Source organism: Macaca thibetana, chromosome X (assembly GCF_024542745.1).
Source record: "Macaca thibetana thibetana isolate TM-01 chromosome X, ASM2454274v1, whole genome shotgun sequence".
Lineage (NCBI taxonomy): Eukaryota > Metazoa > Chordata > Mammalia > Primates > Cercopithecidae > Macaca > Macaca thibetana.
The window spans coordinates 31,033,081-31,051,591 of NC_065598.1; the positions used below are offsets into that span (position 1 = coordinate 31,033,081).

Sequence of the window (18,511 nt, forward strand, 5' to 3'; positions counted from 1 at the left end):
CTAGATATCCTTTCCAGTTCAAAGCATTATGGCAGTAAAAAGTCAAAAGGCAGGGGTTTTAACACTGAGCAGTATGTTAAGGAACTAGAAGCAAGAGCCAAGGAAAGCTAAATATTGAGTAGCTTAGTGGAGAACAGTTTAGTTCACAAAATATGCTGAGAAAAGCATTAGGACAAACTCCTAATGCAAAAGGAATTCATAGTCATTCAGAATCCTGCAGTTTCTAACCCAAGAGCATCCTCAGGAGGGAATACTTAATGGAATGTAGAAAGCCTATCAAAAGAGGAGAATGAGCAAATAACTATGATATCCCTTCCTCTTGGGCAAGCTGAGGAAAGAGGTACAAGGATTTTGATGGCAGTGTTTTTAACTCTCTTGCAATTGCTGATTTATAATGATATTGATGTATCTTTAAAAAGCTTTTCGCCCTGTTGACTTAACTAGGACTTAACTAGTTCTCCTAACTGGAACTGCTGAAGAATCACACCCCTAACCTCAGGCCCAGCAGACCCTAAAATTAAATCCTCATTTTAACATTCTGAAGCCCTCTGCAAACCACAGACATGAAGCTAAGGGCCACGTGCTGACAGACTGCCTTCAAATCTTATGGTTTTTTTTTTTTTTTTTTTTTTTTTTTTGAGACGGAATCTCGCTCTGTTGCCCAGGCTGGAGTATAGTGGCCGGATCTCAGCTCACTGCAAGCTCCGCCTCCCGGGTTCACGCCATTCTCCTGCCTCAGCCTCCTGAGTAGCTGGGACTACAGGTGCCCGCCACCTTGCCCGGCTAGTTTTTTGGGGTGTTTTTTTTTTTTTGTATTTTTAGTAGAGACGGGGTTTCACCGTGTTAGCCAGGATGGTCTCGATCTCCTGACCTCGTGATCCACCCATCTCGGCCTCCCAAAGCGCTGGGATTACAGGCTTGAGCCACCGCGCCTGGCCCAAATCTTATGGTTTTTAAAGACCACTTTTCCTAAGAATTTCAAAAACACTCAGAAGTCCACTTTTGAAAATTGAGAGCTTTTGCATCATTCAGGTGAGCATCATGCTGGATAGTAGGTTCCAAAAACTGGGCAACAGATTAAAGAGGGCTAGATCCTCCTGAAGAATGCTATAACTCAAGAAAAGGAGAATCAATACCCCTTGAGAAAAAACTTGTGGTTAAAAGGGCTTCAATGAAGGAAAAGGAAATTGGAATAAGTAACACCAGAACATATGGTGCATCTAGATTTTAATAAACTGCTTGAAATAAAATCAGCTTTCTGAAGTGCAGTGATTCTCTCTTCACATTATCCTATTTTTACCTATATGTTTCCTTCATAAACTGGTATTCTTGTACTATACTGATGGTATCACAAAAAAAAACCACACACTGTAATTTAGAAAGGAACCACTGGGGAACCATATATTTTATTGTATTTATAATTAAGAGACCCCCAATAACACAGGCTAAGAAAAAATGTTTTTGTTTTTTTGTTTGTTTTTTTGAGACAGAGTCTTGCTCTGTCTCCCAGGCTGGAGTGCAGTGGCGCGATCTCGGCTCACTGCAAGCTCCACTCCCCGGGTTCACGCCATTCTCCTGCCTCAGCCTCCTGAGTAACTGGGACTACAGGTGCCCGCCATCATGCCCGGCTAGTTTTTTGTATTTTTAGTAGAGATGGGGTTTCACCATGTTAGCCAGGATGGTCTTGATCTCCTGACCTCATGATCCGCCCGCCTCGGCCTCCCAAAGTGTTGGGATTACAGGTGTGAGTCACCGCGCCCAGCCAGAAATAATGTTTTTAAACAGGGTCTCGTTCTGTTGCCCAGGCTGGAGTGCAGTGATGTAACCTTGGCTTACTGCAGTCTCGACCTCCCGGGCTCAAGCGATCCTCCCACCTCAGCCTCCTGAGTATCTGGGACTACAGGCACATGCCACCATGCTCGGCTAATTTTTGTATTTTTTGTAAAGATGGGGAGACAGGGGTTTCACCATGTTGCCCAGGCTGGTCTCGAACTCCTGAGCTCAAGTGATCTACTTGCCTCGGCCTCCAAAAGTGCTGGGATTACAAATGTGAGCCACCGTGCCCAGCATAAATTCTACTCTGTTGATCAGTATATCTGTCCTTATGTAAATGCTGTCTTGATTACTTAAGTTTGTAGTAAGACTTGAAATTGGAAATTGTGAGGCCAGGCACAGTGGCTCACACTTGGAATCTCAGAGCTGTGGGAGGCCAAGGTGGGAGTATCGCTTGAGCCCAAGAATTTGAGACCAGCCTGGGCAACATGGTGAGACCCCCATCTCTACAAAAAATTAAAAACAAGATTAGCCAGGCACCATGGCACACGGCTATAGTCCCAGCTACTTGGAAGGCTGAGGTGGGAGGATCTCTTGAGCCTGGGTGTTCAAAGCTGCAGTGTGCCATGATCAGGCCACTGCACTCCAGTCTACGTGACAGAGCAAGACGCTGTCTTAAAAAAAAAAAAAAAAGAAAAACAATAAAAGTATTTTTAAGCAGCATATATTATATGTGTGTGGGCAGCGTGAACTTTTTAAAAAATATTTTCTTAAAATTTCAGTAATGAACTTATGGACCTAGACATAAATTGTGAGAAAAGGACAGGCTTTTAACCACATAACTGCACTTCATCTAAATCAATATTATATTAGTATTTCAAAATAAATTCCAGAGCGTATTACTATCTAACATCTACCGATTTTGTAAAAGCTTTCTGGAGCCTTGAAGAACTCGGGGTTTTAAATCACCAAGCTAACCTATTGGAACAGTCTTTCCATTACATTTGTAAAAATGCTAATAGAAATCTAAAATTCACCTCATGAATCAAACATATTATTACTTCTAGGGAGTGACGAAGAATGTGCCCTCTCAATAACGAATGACCAGAGGAGTCTAATGGGAAATATCTCAAGAGCCTCTCTATTTGACAACAGCTTGCCTCACTCAGCCTGTAAGACATGGATGGGTGGCATGATCTTCTCCTGTTGTTTGTTTTCTCAGAATGTACATTTTAAAACATAGGAATGATTAAACTTTTAGAAATCCACTTGTCTGCAGAGTTAGCCTAAATGTACCTCTTGAAAAATGATGATCACAGCAAGTTTAGAAACAGCCTGCCCCACCCTCAGCCCAAAGTAAAAGAAAAACAAAATTCTTAGACACTTGTCCAATATCCTCACTTTTTTTTTTTTTTTTTTTGAGATGGAGTTTCACTCTTGTTGCCCAGGAGGGAGTGCAACAGCGCGATCTCGGCTCATCGCAACCTCTGCCTCCTGGGTTCGAGTGATTCTCCAGCCTCGGCCTCTTGAGTAGCTGGGATTACAGGCATGTGCCACCACGCCTGGCTAATTTTTTGTATTTTTAGTAAAGATGGGGTTTCACTGCGTTAGCCAGGATGGTCTTGATCTTCCGACCTCAGGTGATCCGCCCGCCTCGACCTCCCAAAATGCTGGGATTACAAGAGTGAGCCATTGTGCCCAGCCCCAATATCCTCACATTTTAAAGATAAAGCACCAAGGCCTACAAAAAATAGACACGGGACACTTGGTCTCTTATATCCCACTCACTCCACTAGCATTCTCTACTACCATTCTATGACTACTGGGGGTAGTCACAGAAAAATGCTGAAAGAAAACTGATTTCCATTGCTTTTAGTGATTTATTCCCTGTGAAAATCCAAGACAATGCTTTTGTCAAACCATTAATGTGATGTAAAAAATTTTATGGAGACTCAAATTCCTAATGACTGTTCAGTCATCATAGTGAACCTTTAAATTATTTCTTTGTTATGTCTTGCTTTGTTTGTGTAGGACTCTGGCAATATTTTCTCTCAATTTTTTTGTGTAGGTACACAGCCTAAAAATGAGGGGAACACAATATTTCTAAGACTTGACTGAAACCTCCTCTGAAAAGCCACTTTAGATCTGTTGGAAATAATCTCAAATTAATTATCTTACTTTTTATTTATTTTTTAATCAAAAAAGTTCTATTTTCTCTACCACTAAAATGTCTGCATCTGCATTTTTCACGACTGGACATACAGACTAAAAATACATGAGATGATCTCCTTGAGTTTAAGGTTACCTGACAAAGTCCATGAGAATCAGGGTCCTTAAGCATAAATTATCTACATATATGTGGGGTGTGTGTGTGTGTGTGTGTGTGTGTGTGGCTACTGTTGGTTTTCTGTCATAAGTTCTCATTGGTTAATGAACTGTAGCTATAGAGACACTAAGTAAGAAATGGAATAGGGGGTATTGACGAAGAAACTTTTTTACCAAACATCTAACTGTAAATAATATAAATTCATTTTAGAAAATCAGTGGAAAAGGAATGAAAAAGAAAACCACCTAGAATGTATTAGAGAGCTCCAATGGTAATATCTCAAGCAATATTATAGCTTTTCATCAGTAAATACTTGCTACTTTTTCGGTTCTAACAAAATGTTTTCAGCTTCTAATCCTATTGTGTTCAAACCCTGGGTGCGGGGGAACACCTGAATGCTTTTGAGGGCCAGGCAGGTAACATAAACATGTGTTGAACAGGCTGCTTGGGAACTCTGGCAAATTAGAGAATGGAAATCTCCTTAGAAGTGGGCGTCTTTAGGAATGTGTAACCTACTATGCATACTGTGAACCACTGTAGCTTCCACAGTAGAGTATGTCTGGAGTGGGGGAACAGAGGGAAAAAGCAACATCTTGATATTTTCAGCACCTCACCAGAGACATGAGGTTCAGGTTCGATTAGCAGAGGGGGCTAGATGTGGTCTTAAACATTGACACGCCAGACCACAACACCATTTCTGCTTTCAAGATACCTTTCATGAACTGACTGTATGAAGGCTTCCAATCATTTCATCCAGCTCAAAGAGCAATTTGACCTAAAGGGATACCCTCTTGATGAAGAAAAATATAAGCTAATAAGTAAAAACTAAAAAGCAATAAAAAGTTTCTTTTCAGTATTTTATGCTTGTGTTTCGACTTTGAAACACTATAATTCTGGAGAGGAGGAAAGGCAGTACTGGTAGTTAATCTTATATGGGATCTCAAGGATACAGGCAGGCTGGGCGCGGTGGCTTACACCTGTAATCCTAACAATTTGGGAGGCCAAGGTGGGCGGATCACCTGAGGTCAGGAGGTCGAGAGCAGCCTGGCCAACATGGCAAAACCCCGTCCCTAGTAAAAATACAAAAATTAGTTGGGCATGGTGGCAGGCACCTAGTAATCCCAGTTACTCGGGAGGCTGAAGCAGGAGAATCACTTGATCCTGGGGACGTGGGGGTTGCCGTGAGCCAAGATCATGCCACTGCATTCCAGCCTGGGTGACAGAGTGAGATTCTGTCTAAAAAAAAAAAAAAAAAAAAAAAAGGATGTAGCCATATAACAAACTAAATCAATCATTCTGTATGTGCCAGGCAACAGTGAAAGGAGTGCCCATTGTTTAGGAACCCACCATACCACTTCCAGAAATACCACTCAAGTAACTTACTATTCATAGGTAAAACTATCAATCCCTATATACGTGTAGCAGGTATGTAGTAACCAACATGAATATACTTTACCTAGTAAATAAAATCAATGAGAACAGTGAAAGTACTAACAGAAAACCAAGGACAAACCCAGGTGTAGCCCCACATAGCTGTGTAGCCCTGATCAACTCCTCCCTGAGCCTGGCTTCACTGTCCTGTGAAATGTGGATGTTGATACCATCTACCATGCAGGTTGGTTGCTGGCATGTCCCATGTAAAAAACATACAATAGGCCCGCGATAAATGCGAGATGTTATTTGATGACTCACCATTTGGATAAAAGCCCAACGAATGTTTGATTGTTACAAAACTAATGTAAATATTAACTCTGAAAGGTGAAAAGCAAATTTCAACACTTAGTTCACTTGCAAATGGTTTGTTATTGGGCTAGCAAGAAACAGAATTTCAAAGGGGGCTGGAATTGATAACACACTTACGATGACTTCCTTTTATTATATACAAATTATACCTGAAAGTTGATTTCATAAAAGAAAAAGTTTGCGATAAATGAATTCTAAAATCCCCTGCAACTGTAAAATTCTGTTATCATTCAAAATTGAGTGATGTCACAAGCCCAGTGTCACAAGTCATGAGAGATTACTAGTTTTGAGTTTATCACCACATCTAAACTACGGAGAAAATGTTAGCAATATAATGATTAAATGTATATTTAATTTTTATTAAAGGTGCAAACATGTATTCATTGATAGTCCATAGTTAGCTTTTCATCAAACATGTTTGCAATTTCTCATTACAGAGTAATTGAAAGTGGTAGAGAATGCTATACAACAAAATGTAAATATGGCCATGGTAATATATTACTTTTCAGTGAAAAAAAAAAAAAACAAGCTATAAGACAGAATGATTCAACTTCTATAAAAATATATGTATAGAAAGACATTTTTGAAGATATCTACTAGATTATTAAACAGCAGCTAACTCTAAGAAGTGGGGTTATGATTTGTCTCTTCTTTTTTGTTAGCCTGTCTATATTTTTAAACTTTAAAAAATATGAATAGGTATTAATTCTATAATAATAATGATTTTAAAATAAGAGTGAATTAAAATATTACAACTAGAAATTACTGTAATTAGAGTAGGAAATGTTAGAAGTGGGCTACATCTGTGTAAACCACAGGTTATGATCAAGAGGCCCACAGACAAATTTAAATTAGCTTTTTGTGGACGCATTTCTAGTTTCTCTTGTACAATCAGGGGTCCTGGGGTCCTGGGAGTACTGGGATAGAAAGACCAGCTTGCCCAGGACAGCTGCTGCCCACTTCAGATGAAGCCTTTTCATTCTCTCATTTGCCAAAAGATAAGCATTCACGTTTTCCACCTGTGGTATAAACAGTCCACAATTATAAGCCAAAAACATTCTGTGGGGGCTGGAAATGTAGCACTAGAAAATTAGCTGATCCCAATTTGATTTAAAATTTTAAACGTTTACACACTTATAACTAGACTGAAATGACATAATATTACTCGAAATGTATTGGATCTCTCTCTCTCTCTGGTTAGTATAAGTGACTTTGTTTTTCCTTTTTCATGTTTTTTATTTACATTTTTCAGGTTTTTTTTTTTTTAAATTTATTTATTATTATTATACTTTAAGTTGTAGGGTACATGTGCATAACGTGCAGGTTTGTTACATATGTATACTTGTGCCATGTTGGTGTGCTGCACCCATCAACTCGTCATTTACATCAGGTATAACTCCCAATGCAATCCCTCCCCCTTCCCCCCCCCCATGACAGGCCCCGTGTGTGATGTTCCCCTTCCTGAGTCCAAGTGATCTCATTGTTCAGTTCCCACCTATGAGTGAGAACATGCGGTGTTTGGTTTTCTGTTCTTGTGATAGTTTGCTAAGAATGATGGTTTCCAGCTGCATCCATGTCCCTACAAAGGACACAAACTCATCCTTTTTGATGGCTGCATAGTATTCCATGGTGTATATGTGCCACATTTTCTTAATCCAGTCTGTCACTGATGGACATTTGGGTTGATTCCAAGTCTTTGCTATTGTGAATAGTGCTGCAATAAACATACGTGTGCATGTGTCTTTATAGCAGCATAATTTATAATCCTTTGGGTATATACCCAGTAATGGGATGGCTGGGTCATATGGTACATCTAGTTCTAGATCCTTGAGGAATCGCCATACTGTTTTCCATAATGGTTGAACTAGTTTACAATCCCACCAACAGTGTAAAAGTGTTCCTATTTCTCCACATCCTCTCCAGCACCTGTTGTTTCCTGACTTTTGAATGATCGCCATTCTAACTGGTGTGAGATGGTATCTCATTGTGGTTTTGATTTGCATTTCTCTGATGGCCAGTGATGATGAGCCATACTGCCCAAGGTAATTTATAGATTCAATGCCATCCCCATCAAGCTACCAATGAGTTTCTTCACAGAATTGGAAAAAACTGCTTTAAAGTTCATATGGAACCAAAAAAGAGCCCGCATCTCCAAGACAATCCTAAGTCAAAAGAACAAAGCTGGAGGCATCACGCTACCTGACTTCAAACTATACTACAAGGCTACAGTAACCAAAACAGCATGGTACTGGTACCAAAACAGAGATATAGACCAATGAAACAGAACAGAGTCCTCAGAAATAATACCACACATCTACAGCCATCTGATCTTTGACAAACCTGAGAGAAACAAGAAATGGGGAAAGGATTCCCTATTTAATAAATGGTGCTGGGAAAATTGGCTAGCCATAAGTAGAAAGCTGAAACTGGATCCTTTCCTTACTCCTTATACGAAAATTAATTCAAGATGGATTAGAGACTTAAATGTTAGACCTAATACCATAAAAATCCTAGAGGAAAACCTAGGTAGTACCATTCAGGACATAGGCATGGGCAAAGACTTCATGTCTAAAACACCAAAAGCAACGGCAGCAAAAGCCAAAATTGACAAATGGGATCTCATTAAACTAAAGAGCTTCTGCACAGCAAAAGAAACTACCATCAGAGTGAACAGGCAACCTACAGAATGGGAGAAAATTTTTGCAATCTACTCGTCTGACAAAGGGCTAATATCCAGAACCTACAAAGAACTCAAACAAATTTACAAGAAAAAAACAAACAACCCCATCAAAAAGTGGGCAAAGGATATGAACAGACATTTCTCAAAAGAAGACATTCATACAGCCAACAGACACATGAAAAAATTTTTCAGGTTTTCTAGAAGAAATTTAATCATTTATAATTAGAAAAATGTTTAATAAAACCATTTTTTGGCTAATATCTCTTCTCTAATCCTTGGTGTCTCTATAGCTACAATTCATTCCGTGAGAATCCATGACACAAAAGCAGTAATAGCTACATACCCCCTGACACACACACCCCACTTACATATACCTACACAAAATTTATGTTTAAGTACCCTGATTCCCACAGTGTTTATCACGTAACCTTAAATCCAAAGAGATCGCCTTATGTGTTTGTCTATCAACATATCCATTCACAGAAATACAGGCTTGAAAAAGTAGAAAAGACATGACTTTTTATATATACAAATATATATATATATAAACACAACCTGGGCAACATAGTGAGACCCATCTCTACAAAAATAAATAAAAATAAATTTAAAAAATGAGCTGGGTGTGGTGGTGCATTCCTGTAGTCCCAGCTACTCAGGAGGCTGAGGCAGAAGAACCACATGAGCCCAGGGGTTCAAGGCTGCAATAAGCTATAACTGCACCATCGCACTCCAGCCTGGGAGACAGAGCAAGACCCCGTCCCAAAACAAAACAAAACCCCAAACAAGCTGCAACTTAAGATAATTCATTTCAGAATATTCCTTGTAGATCTAAAATGACAAACCAGACATCTGGACATTGGTCCAGTGTAAAAAGACTGTGTTTTCAAACCCTTATTTGTACGCTATGTACCTATTCAAAAAATTTCAAGTTATGAGGGGGAAGAAAACACAACTGCCAGGCTCTTACATAAGCACAAAACAAGCCATACTAAAGAAATCATTTAAATGTTCACATTAATGACCCGCCAGGCCTTAGGAATTGTGAGCGCTGGAAAGACGGCAGAAAATTCCTTTACACAACATCTGTGGTTTGGCAAAAGGGTTGTCTTGGTTTCACACGGAAGAAATCAATAAGCACCTGAAACAGTTTTCTATCTTCGTGGCAATAAAAAAAAATACAGTCGTAAATTGCAACTGTTTTTCCATCCTTTTAGGCACCAAAGAAAACGACAAAGACCCTTAGGGCCTCTCAGGTATATTGAATTTTTAGCAGTCAACTTCTAAAACTTGTTTTTAAGGAACCCCTGAAAAAAAGAAAGCTAATTGTCCATTTTGGATAGGAAGGTGCCACTGCTTTCACCCGTGAAACAATCTAGTGATGTATTTATATAGCAAGTAACTTTCACACTACAAACTACTTTATCCTAAAAGTCACCTGTCATTTAACTTGGAGGAAACATGGCCATGTCCTTACCTAAAGACTGGTAGAGCTCTGTCATTTTGGGATGGTCCCAGCAAGTTGTTTGAGTCTCGTGGCTAAAACACAAAACATAAAGAAAGACTTTAGAATTTACAATGGGTAGTTGAGAAAAGAGGAAAAACACAACAACAACAAGAAGATTTGCTTTTGAACCATTCGGAATCTTTATTTCAAAGCACTTCCATAGTGTATTGAAGAAATGTTTATCTTACAAGCAGAAAGGCCCCTTTCTGCTTTGCTTCCAAAGGGAAAAGCAATATAAACATTATTCAGTTCCAGAATGTTTCTTCATTGCACCCACAAATCGATTGAGCTTCAGTCATGATAAATTGACCTTGTCATGTGATCAATAATTGACTATCAGGATTTCTTCACCCATCCAATGTGGAACACTACATAAAGGACACTGACAACTGATTATTACTCAACTCTGTCAAAGAGATACCGGACATTAGTTCAATAAATATAAATCATCTCACTTCTCATTTGCTTTCACTGCCCCTGACATTTTTCCCATTACGCTTTCTTCTACATATCCAGATCTCATATCCATGATACCTGTATTTCATTTCAGCTTAAGGTATATCCAGTGCCTGACTAATATATCATAACTTCCTTCTTCCCATTACTTTCGGAGTGTTTTTTCTTTAAACTCAGTACGCTATACACCACTACACCTCTTCCTATATTTACTTGGGCCTGAATGAAGCATTCACAGCTCTCTTCCATTTCTTGAAGTGTGGTTGCTGGCTATCAGCTCCTGCCACAAAAAGCACAAAACACCTTTGTTCCTCATTCAATTACATGAATAAACCCTGGAGAAATAACTACATATACTTTTCCTTACTTTGGCCCATCTATGTAAATCACCACAGCATCGTATTTCCAGTTGTCAGGAATTGCATGGCAGGCTTTGATACAGTCAAATGCAGTTTTGAATGATACTTGGGTACTCATATGCAGAGCCTATTCATAAACTTTTGGGGGGAAGGGGAGGGAAGGAAAAAGAAATCGCTTAAATTGGAGCATTTCAAGAGAACCAGAAAGTACCGAGGTCTCACACAGAAAGAGGAGTCTGGACAGGCAACAATGTCAAATGGCCTTAGCGTATGTTTTGAATTTTAGGGCTCTGCGCCCTACTAGAGGATTAAAGGATTAGTTGATATAGGTAAATGACTGGCACCGTTTGGTGCTCAATATGTGGTCGCTTTTGGTATCATGTGCCCCTCAAATTGTCATCTATTAAAAGCAAATCTGTTATTAGCTGATTACAATATAGATGTGGATCCAACTGTAGTTAAGTCAATCAAGCCGAAGACAGACCCTTCCTAGACAGCAAAACCAACACACTACATGTTCTCGCCTATGTTTTAAAACAAGAAAAGAACCATTTAAATTGGTTTGAGAAATGGAATACAATCATAAACCTCCTAAAGACATATGGAAATCACCCAAATTGTACAACTTCAAAGACCATCCCTGTGATATTTACCAGTCACTGAACAGTGAGGGCTACTGAAAACAATTTGCAAGAAAACGTTCACTTGTGAAGTGCTGTTTCACTGTCTTCCAAATACGTTTGTTTCTGTTTGACTTTTCCACAGAGACAATTCACATTTGAGGACTATAACAAGGGCTTATCAGTTGAGGGAATGTAACAGAGTGACATTCAAGTCTTAAAGAGCAAGAAGAGCAAGAGATGTGGTCTCTATGCTTTAAGGGGTTTTAGGAAACCCCATGTCCAAACCAGTTTATGATCTGGAGAAGGGGTAGGCGGGACTGGTACTTTACATGCACAGCACAAGGAGGCTGCAGCTTGCAGCTTCATGGAAAAAGTGTTGCTTGTTCTCAGGCATTTCTCAGCTCGGAAACTGAGTGTATACCAATTCCGTACGTAAGTGCAGAGCAAGGAAAGGTTACCTTCTATTGAGACCACCCTGCATTCAGGCCGCCTCTATTTCCAAAGGTCATCCAGACGCGATATAAGTACCAGGGAGAAAGGAAGAGAGGAGAGAGGAAGCACACACGTGTGCCCACATGTACAAGGGCTCACACAGGCCCTTACTAGTCACACTGTGTAACAACAATGTCCCATCTCCTGGATATTTGTAAGGACCGTAGCATCTCCTATAGGTCTGCAGAAAAACATTTAGCTGAGCTGATAAGCCTGATCAGACAGACAGGGAACCACCATGAAAAGCCACCATCTGGAATGGACTTCAAATTAGAGGAACAGTCAAGAAATAAACTTGTACCAAACACAATTCTAAAAGGGAAGGGAAACAGTGCATACAATTTACAAGAGAATCCCACATAGAATGAATGAGGGTTTCATGTAGCTCCCCAGCTCCGAAAGAAATCTCGTGACTGTTGGCATACGTACATTCCTACCTTTTTAAAGACTTTATTTTGAAGGTTAAAATTATGAAAAGGGCTTTAGAAATTATTTTTTTAATGCATCAGTCCTCAGCAAAACTGAAAATCTCCTTTACTGGAAGAAGGAAGAAATTCTAAGCCCCCAATTCCATTGCCCATTTGTGAGTTAAGATACTAGTCCTTGATACGTACTATTCTCCCAATTATCTGTGATTCTGTGGGACTTGAATAACAAAGAAAAATGAACTCCTAAAACAATTCCAGAAGCTAACCTTTTTCACCTTCAACACACAAACCTTTTATTTTTAAGCAATGCAAAAGAACTAGAAAAACAGATTTAGATTTCACCTTTACAGTCTTAGTTTCACTTCAATTGCAAACCAGTTCTAAGCAAAAGAAGTGAGCACAAGTGGAAAGGAGAAATAAAGGGTGTGACTAATCCTTAACATGAGAAAAATAGTCTTTTAATCATTTAATGCTAAAAATGCTTGGCAACATAGCCAAAAAAACTTCAGATTTTTTGGTAACTATATGATGAACCAAATATTCACTTCACAGCGTGTGAGTATTTTCTACCTGTGATGAATCCAGAGCCCTCCTCGGACACATTTAACCCTTCAAAATAGATAGGAACTATGACTATGGACTGGATGAAATAGCACAAATCTGCATAACTCGTATCTATCTTGTACCTTGAAGGACAAACCAATTTTTTTTGTCTGTGATCAATACCGATTTTACAGCTTCATTTCTTACTCTGTGTCTGCCTTCAAAAACAGTAGAGAATTCTCAATAACTCCACGAGAAGAGTCCACATTTACCTGGAATATGCAGACAATCCAGAAAAACATGGTGTGCTAGGGAGGAGGGAGTGGAAGGGTGGGTGGCACTGTTTTTGGTAATTGTCTCTTTTCTGCATTTCACTCTCCAATCGGAAATGCTCTCCCCCATATACCATGAACAACCAAAAAGGAAATCCTGAAACCTGTTCACATGTTAACGGGTACATCTTTGTTTGGCCTTTCTGAGAACAATAATGTTCAACATAGATCACAAGTCTGTATGGACATTAACACAGAGATCAGCTTCATAAATAATCCTTAGAACGCTCTTTACATCTTTAAAAAATGTTATTGATTTTGGCCCTGCTGGTTCCAAAGCCTGGCATCAGATATGCCTCTCTGAGCAGTATTTATATGAAGATTTCCCCTCTTCTTCTTTGTACAAACCATAATCTCTCCTTTTCCCTTTTATTTGAGGCTGTGATAGGACCCTGATGCAAATTAAAATATAAAATCATCGACTATGACAAAAGACCCCGGCAACATCTACTTGTCAATAATAAGAAATTAAAGCATTACTCTACTGAGCACAAGGCTGACCTAATTTCCTACCGTACAATTTAAATTTTCTCTCACCTTCTTTAGTTTCAAGTAGTGTGCAAGGTTATTATAACTGCCTCAGAGCTGTTCCTGCTGTCAGTGCTGGAATAATCAGACTTATTGGAATTGCTTTTTTAGTTTCTTAAAAACAAACATTAAACACTTACAAAAAGTAACAAATATCTACTGCTGTAGCTGGGAAAATGGCAGTTGCCTAATTAAAATAAGATTTCTGCTGCCACCATTGTTATTTGGTACTGAAAATATTCCGAACAGTTGTCCTTTTAAAAAACTATCTGTCCACTACTTCCCAGGGAGAAAACTAATCACTATGCAGCAATATAAAAAGGTAGCGTTCTCTTGCGATTTGCAGAGGATTAGAGTTTGGCTTCATATATAATCTGGAGCCCATTGATCCACACACACAAATGATTTCCCTTTAATCTGAGGATCAGACTCTTTTTCTAGAGGAACCTTGGCATTTGCATGCTGAATTGTTGAACTTGGCTTGCATTGCTGGAATACTGGCAGGGTGTGGATGGTAAAATATATTTTAAAGTTTCTGCTACCGTGGGGCAGGGGTTTGGAGGGGTGAGCATCAATATAAGCATCAGAAATCCATTCTAGTTCCAATTTATTGTTCCCTGGGATATTTACCATTTTATACTGTTTGGCTAAAGCCAGGGCAAAGATGATTGCCTCGGTGGCTGTTCCAGCTGTTACTTGTCTTCCGTTCTATTTGCTTTTCAAGGTTTAACTCCCACCCACCCTCAACTTTGGCCAAAGCAATTTCTTTTCAGGGTCGTGTCCAATCGGAGATCAAACACTGATGACTGAAACCAATTCCACGGTGTTCAAGGGTCAGAGGACTTTCATACAACCGTGTTGCTTCATTCGCTCCTCTCGCTTCTCCAACAGCAAACGTCTCCTCCAAAGAGGGGCTTGGGTAAAAGGCAATAAAAAATCTAGGCAAAAAAAGAAAGGTTGATTGGGGGTGGGGGGTGACAAGGAGATGTGACAGGGATAAAGCAGAGGACCATAGAGTTTATTGCCCAAGGAAAAATGTAGATTTCACTTAAAGACGCCACTTAAAAGTTCACCACTTAAATCGGATGGATTTTTTTCATGATGTAAAAACAGTTTATGATATTATGCCTCCCTCAAGCAACTAAACCCCTTAAATTTAAAGCTTCAAACTTAACTTCAAATTTGACCCAGCAAAGTGTTCTGCCCGTTTTATTGCCGTGCACGGATTGGGAGTGACAAACTTTGCTTGAAGATGAGCACAGACACCTGGAGAAATGCAAGAGAACACCCTAGAAATGACTCCACACCCAATCCCAAAGGGGGGGGGGGACGGGGAAAAAAGCCCAAACAAAAATCCCCCCTGAAATCCTTGACTTCTGGCCTTTAGTTGTTTGTTCTTTCTTTCCTGATTTCTGCAGGTCTTGGGGCACGGAATGAGCACGGTAGAAAATGCAGCGAGGGAAATGTCAGTTGGAATCCTCGGAAGAAATCAGGCAGAAAGTTGACCTTTTGGCACTTGCAGTGCAATGGAAGGTAGCGCCGCGTGCGCCCCTTCCTTCGGCGAGTAAGAGCGACGATTTAGGAACAGCCAGCCTTGCTCACGTCCACACTGGCAGCCTGGAAAGGAGCGAAAAGCTCCACCGGCCCCAATCCCCGCGTGAGGAACGCGTTATCCCCTCTGGGGACGGGGAGAAATCAGCTTTTTCTCTCCCAGCCCGTCCCAAAGCCGAGGGAAGAGGTTCCCCCACTAGCCCGGCGGCTGGGGAGAAACCCCGGGGGCGCACCTGCAGCCGCGCCGCGGGAACCCGCGGGAGAGGTTCCTAGACGCCCAGCCGCCCGGCGCCCCGGGTCCAGTCGCCGCGCCTGTCTAAGTTTTGACCGCCTCAGCTTGCCCCCTGCTCGCGCCACAAGTGCACGGATTGCGGCGATGAGACGGGGCCGGGGCCTCGATCCACTTACCCTTTGAGCTGTTCCCTCATGGCTGCAAGGGCTCCGCGGTCGAGGGTGGGTACGAGTGGAGGAGTGAGCTTCCCAGAGCCGCCGGGCTCCCCGAAAGTGGAGCGCCGCCGCCGCCGCCGCCGCCGCCGCCGCCCAAGCTCACAGCTGAAAGCACTGCGGAGGAGCCGGCGCGGGCGGGCCGGGGAGGGGGCGCTGCGGGCAGACGGGGCGGGGCCGTGTCGGGCTCCGCCCCCACCTAGGGACCTGGGAACCCGGACACCCAGAGACTGGGCAGTTGGGGCTTTCAAAACGGAAAGGAAAAAGAAAAGAGAAAAAAAGAAAGAAAGAAAGAAAGAAAGAAAGAGGATGGGGATTTAAGGTAGACCCAGGAACCTGTAAGCCACACACCGCTCTGTTAACACCTCCTTAAAGCCTCCAGCAAGACTACTTGTTGCCTAAATAAATGACCCAGGTGCAAATGACCTCATCCCAGATAATTAAGAGTGTGGGCTTGGAGTTTTCTTTTTTAAAAATGAAAGAAAAAAATTATATACATAATTCTCACTCTCCCTTCCTCCTCAGTTGAAGATTAAAGTGGCCGGCGATAAGGACGTGAAGCTAAAAGGGATTGTTAAAAAGACTTTGTATTTGGATTTGTGACATAGCAGCGGATCTCAAAATGTAGTCCCTGGGAATAGCAGTATCAGTATCACCTGCGAACTTCTTAGAAATGAAAATTCCCTGGGCCCGGCCCAGACCTATTGAACCAGAAACTCTGAGCATACTAATGTTTGAGAATCACTGGTATGGACTCTCACCACCAGTGGTGTTGCACGGTTTGGTCCTTTAGTATTCTTTTAGGAAAATCTAGAAGGAACTCGTTTCCAATAGAATATTTTATTGGAAAAGTTACAGGACCTGAACAGTTCAAATAATTCCTATTTTAGAGTTTGCAATATGATGATAGAAGTTAACTACACACAATTATTTCAAGCTTGGAAATATTCAAAAGAAGAAGAAAGCCTTCATTAGCACAAGAATTTTCTGCAAACTTCACATAATACCTTAGATTAGCATCCAAAGAGTATCTTACGATAAACTGTTAGTGATATTTTCATTGTCCTTCTTTGTCCATTTATTTTGTTGGCTTGCTTTTCTTTTTATTTTCTTTCAAACATTTGCTTTCCACTCTCCTGTCTGATTGATTCATTCCACTTCAGTCTACAGTTTAAATGTGGTCCCCTTTTAAAAATTTATTTCTTATGGGATGGGGGTCTCACTGTGTTGCCCAGGCTGGTCTCCCAACTCCTGGGCTCAAGCCATCCTCTCACTTCAGCCTCCAAGTGCCTGCAATGACAGGTGCACGCCACCATGTCCGGCTTCTTTTTAAATAATCCTTTTCTGCTCAACATTTTTCCCCTAGAATGTTTTAGGTGGAAGGACACCCATTTTGCTTTATCTAATGCTACAGCATGGCAAAAGAGGCAAAAATAAAGTATGTGGATAAAAGCAAAAGGGAAAGCCAGGATTCTTTATTACCTTTAACAAACCAAATAACAAGGTAAATGTTATCACTAAAGATATGTGCATGTAAGTATGATCGGTATTGCTATTTTTAAGCAAATATGGCACTTCTTCTGGCATTCTGGCTCATACACTGAGATTTCTTAGTGTTGCCCTTTAGCAATTTTTAGCTAGTGAGTTGTGGAGGCAGCTGCTATTACGGTCTGAGGGGGGCACACTAAGATTTGCTTTGGCTGAAGTTGTCCCTTGGTCTAAGAGTATATTCTAGGTCTGCTCTTATCTTTGGGGAAGAGGGATTAGTGTCCTGTAATGAGGAAGTGGTGCCCTTTGCAGTAAATCAGAGACAGCAATCTCTGTGTCAGTGTGGCAAATCACTTAACTATTGTTTATGTTTATTTCAACTAAAAGACACAAGCCTCAGAGCATGGACATTTGTAAATATTACAAATCGATACACTAAGGATTTGTAACACCTGGATAGTAAGACATTTGTCACTCTCTTTCTTTCCTGTTTTTTTTTTGTTCGTTTATTTTACACTTTTAAATTACCTGCTCAAAATTCAGGAGTTCTGACATGCTTCTCTATAAATGCTTAAGTCTCTTTTCTCAGTGTCCAATTAGGAAACTACTAAGAATAATCTGTTGACAAGAAAAAAGAATGGAATAAGAAATCACTATTCAGACTTTTTTAAAAAAATTGACAGATGGCAATCCTCAAAAATACATCTTTAAATTCTTTTTTAGACTGGAGTTATAGGCACTTGAAGACTTGTTCCCAAATCTTGATGTCATATTATAATTAAATACTGAAAGTATTATTAAGAAATGACGCGGGCATCACAGAGACTGGTTGTCAATTGCAGTCAGATTATGAATTTTGCTTATTAGAGGAAAGCATTTGGAAAAGAACATAACTGATATACCTTTGTGTCATATGTAAATTATGTAGTGATGCCATGTATGATAATATATTAATTGCTCATTTATAGTAGATGTTTCTTCTTCTCCTCCTTCTTCTGATTATTATTATTATTACTGTTTTGTTATGAACCACGGACATGAAAAGAGCCTGCAGCTCTGCTACCAGAACAAACTTCAGCTAAAATTTTGACTTCAGAATCAGCCATGACCTGCTCATTCCCAGTACCACTGTCTAGAATGGTGCAAGGATTAGAACTGGGGAGTCCAGCTCCAAGACTCATGCGCTTAGCTATTCTGCTATGCTGCCGTGAAGAGACATGGCTTCTTTTCCTGTGGGAAAG

At 40.4% G+C, this 18,511-nt stretch overlaps 1 protein-coding gene across 19 annotated transcripts in view; it reads right to left on the minus strand.

Annotated features, from left to right (window-relative positions):
* Positions 1 to 18,511, minus strand: part of DMD (dystrophin) — a 2,269,491-nt gene that overhangs the window by 139,583 nt on the left and 2,111,397 nt on the right. For 15 of the 19 annotated variants that reach the window (XM_050777140.1, XM_050777144.1, XM_050777148.1 and 12 more), the window contains one exon: positions 9,997 to 10,058. In XM_050777140.1, the coding sequence (XP_050633097.1) occupies positions 9,997 to 10,058 (62 nt within the window). Of the gene's footprint in view, positions 1 to 9,996; positions 10,059 to 15,746; positions 15,904 to 18,511 lie in introns of those variants that run through there. The other 4 variants (XM_050777154.1, XM_050777156.1, XM_050777155.1 and 1 more) reach the window with 2 other exon arrangements.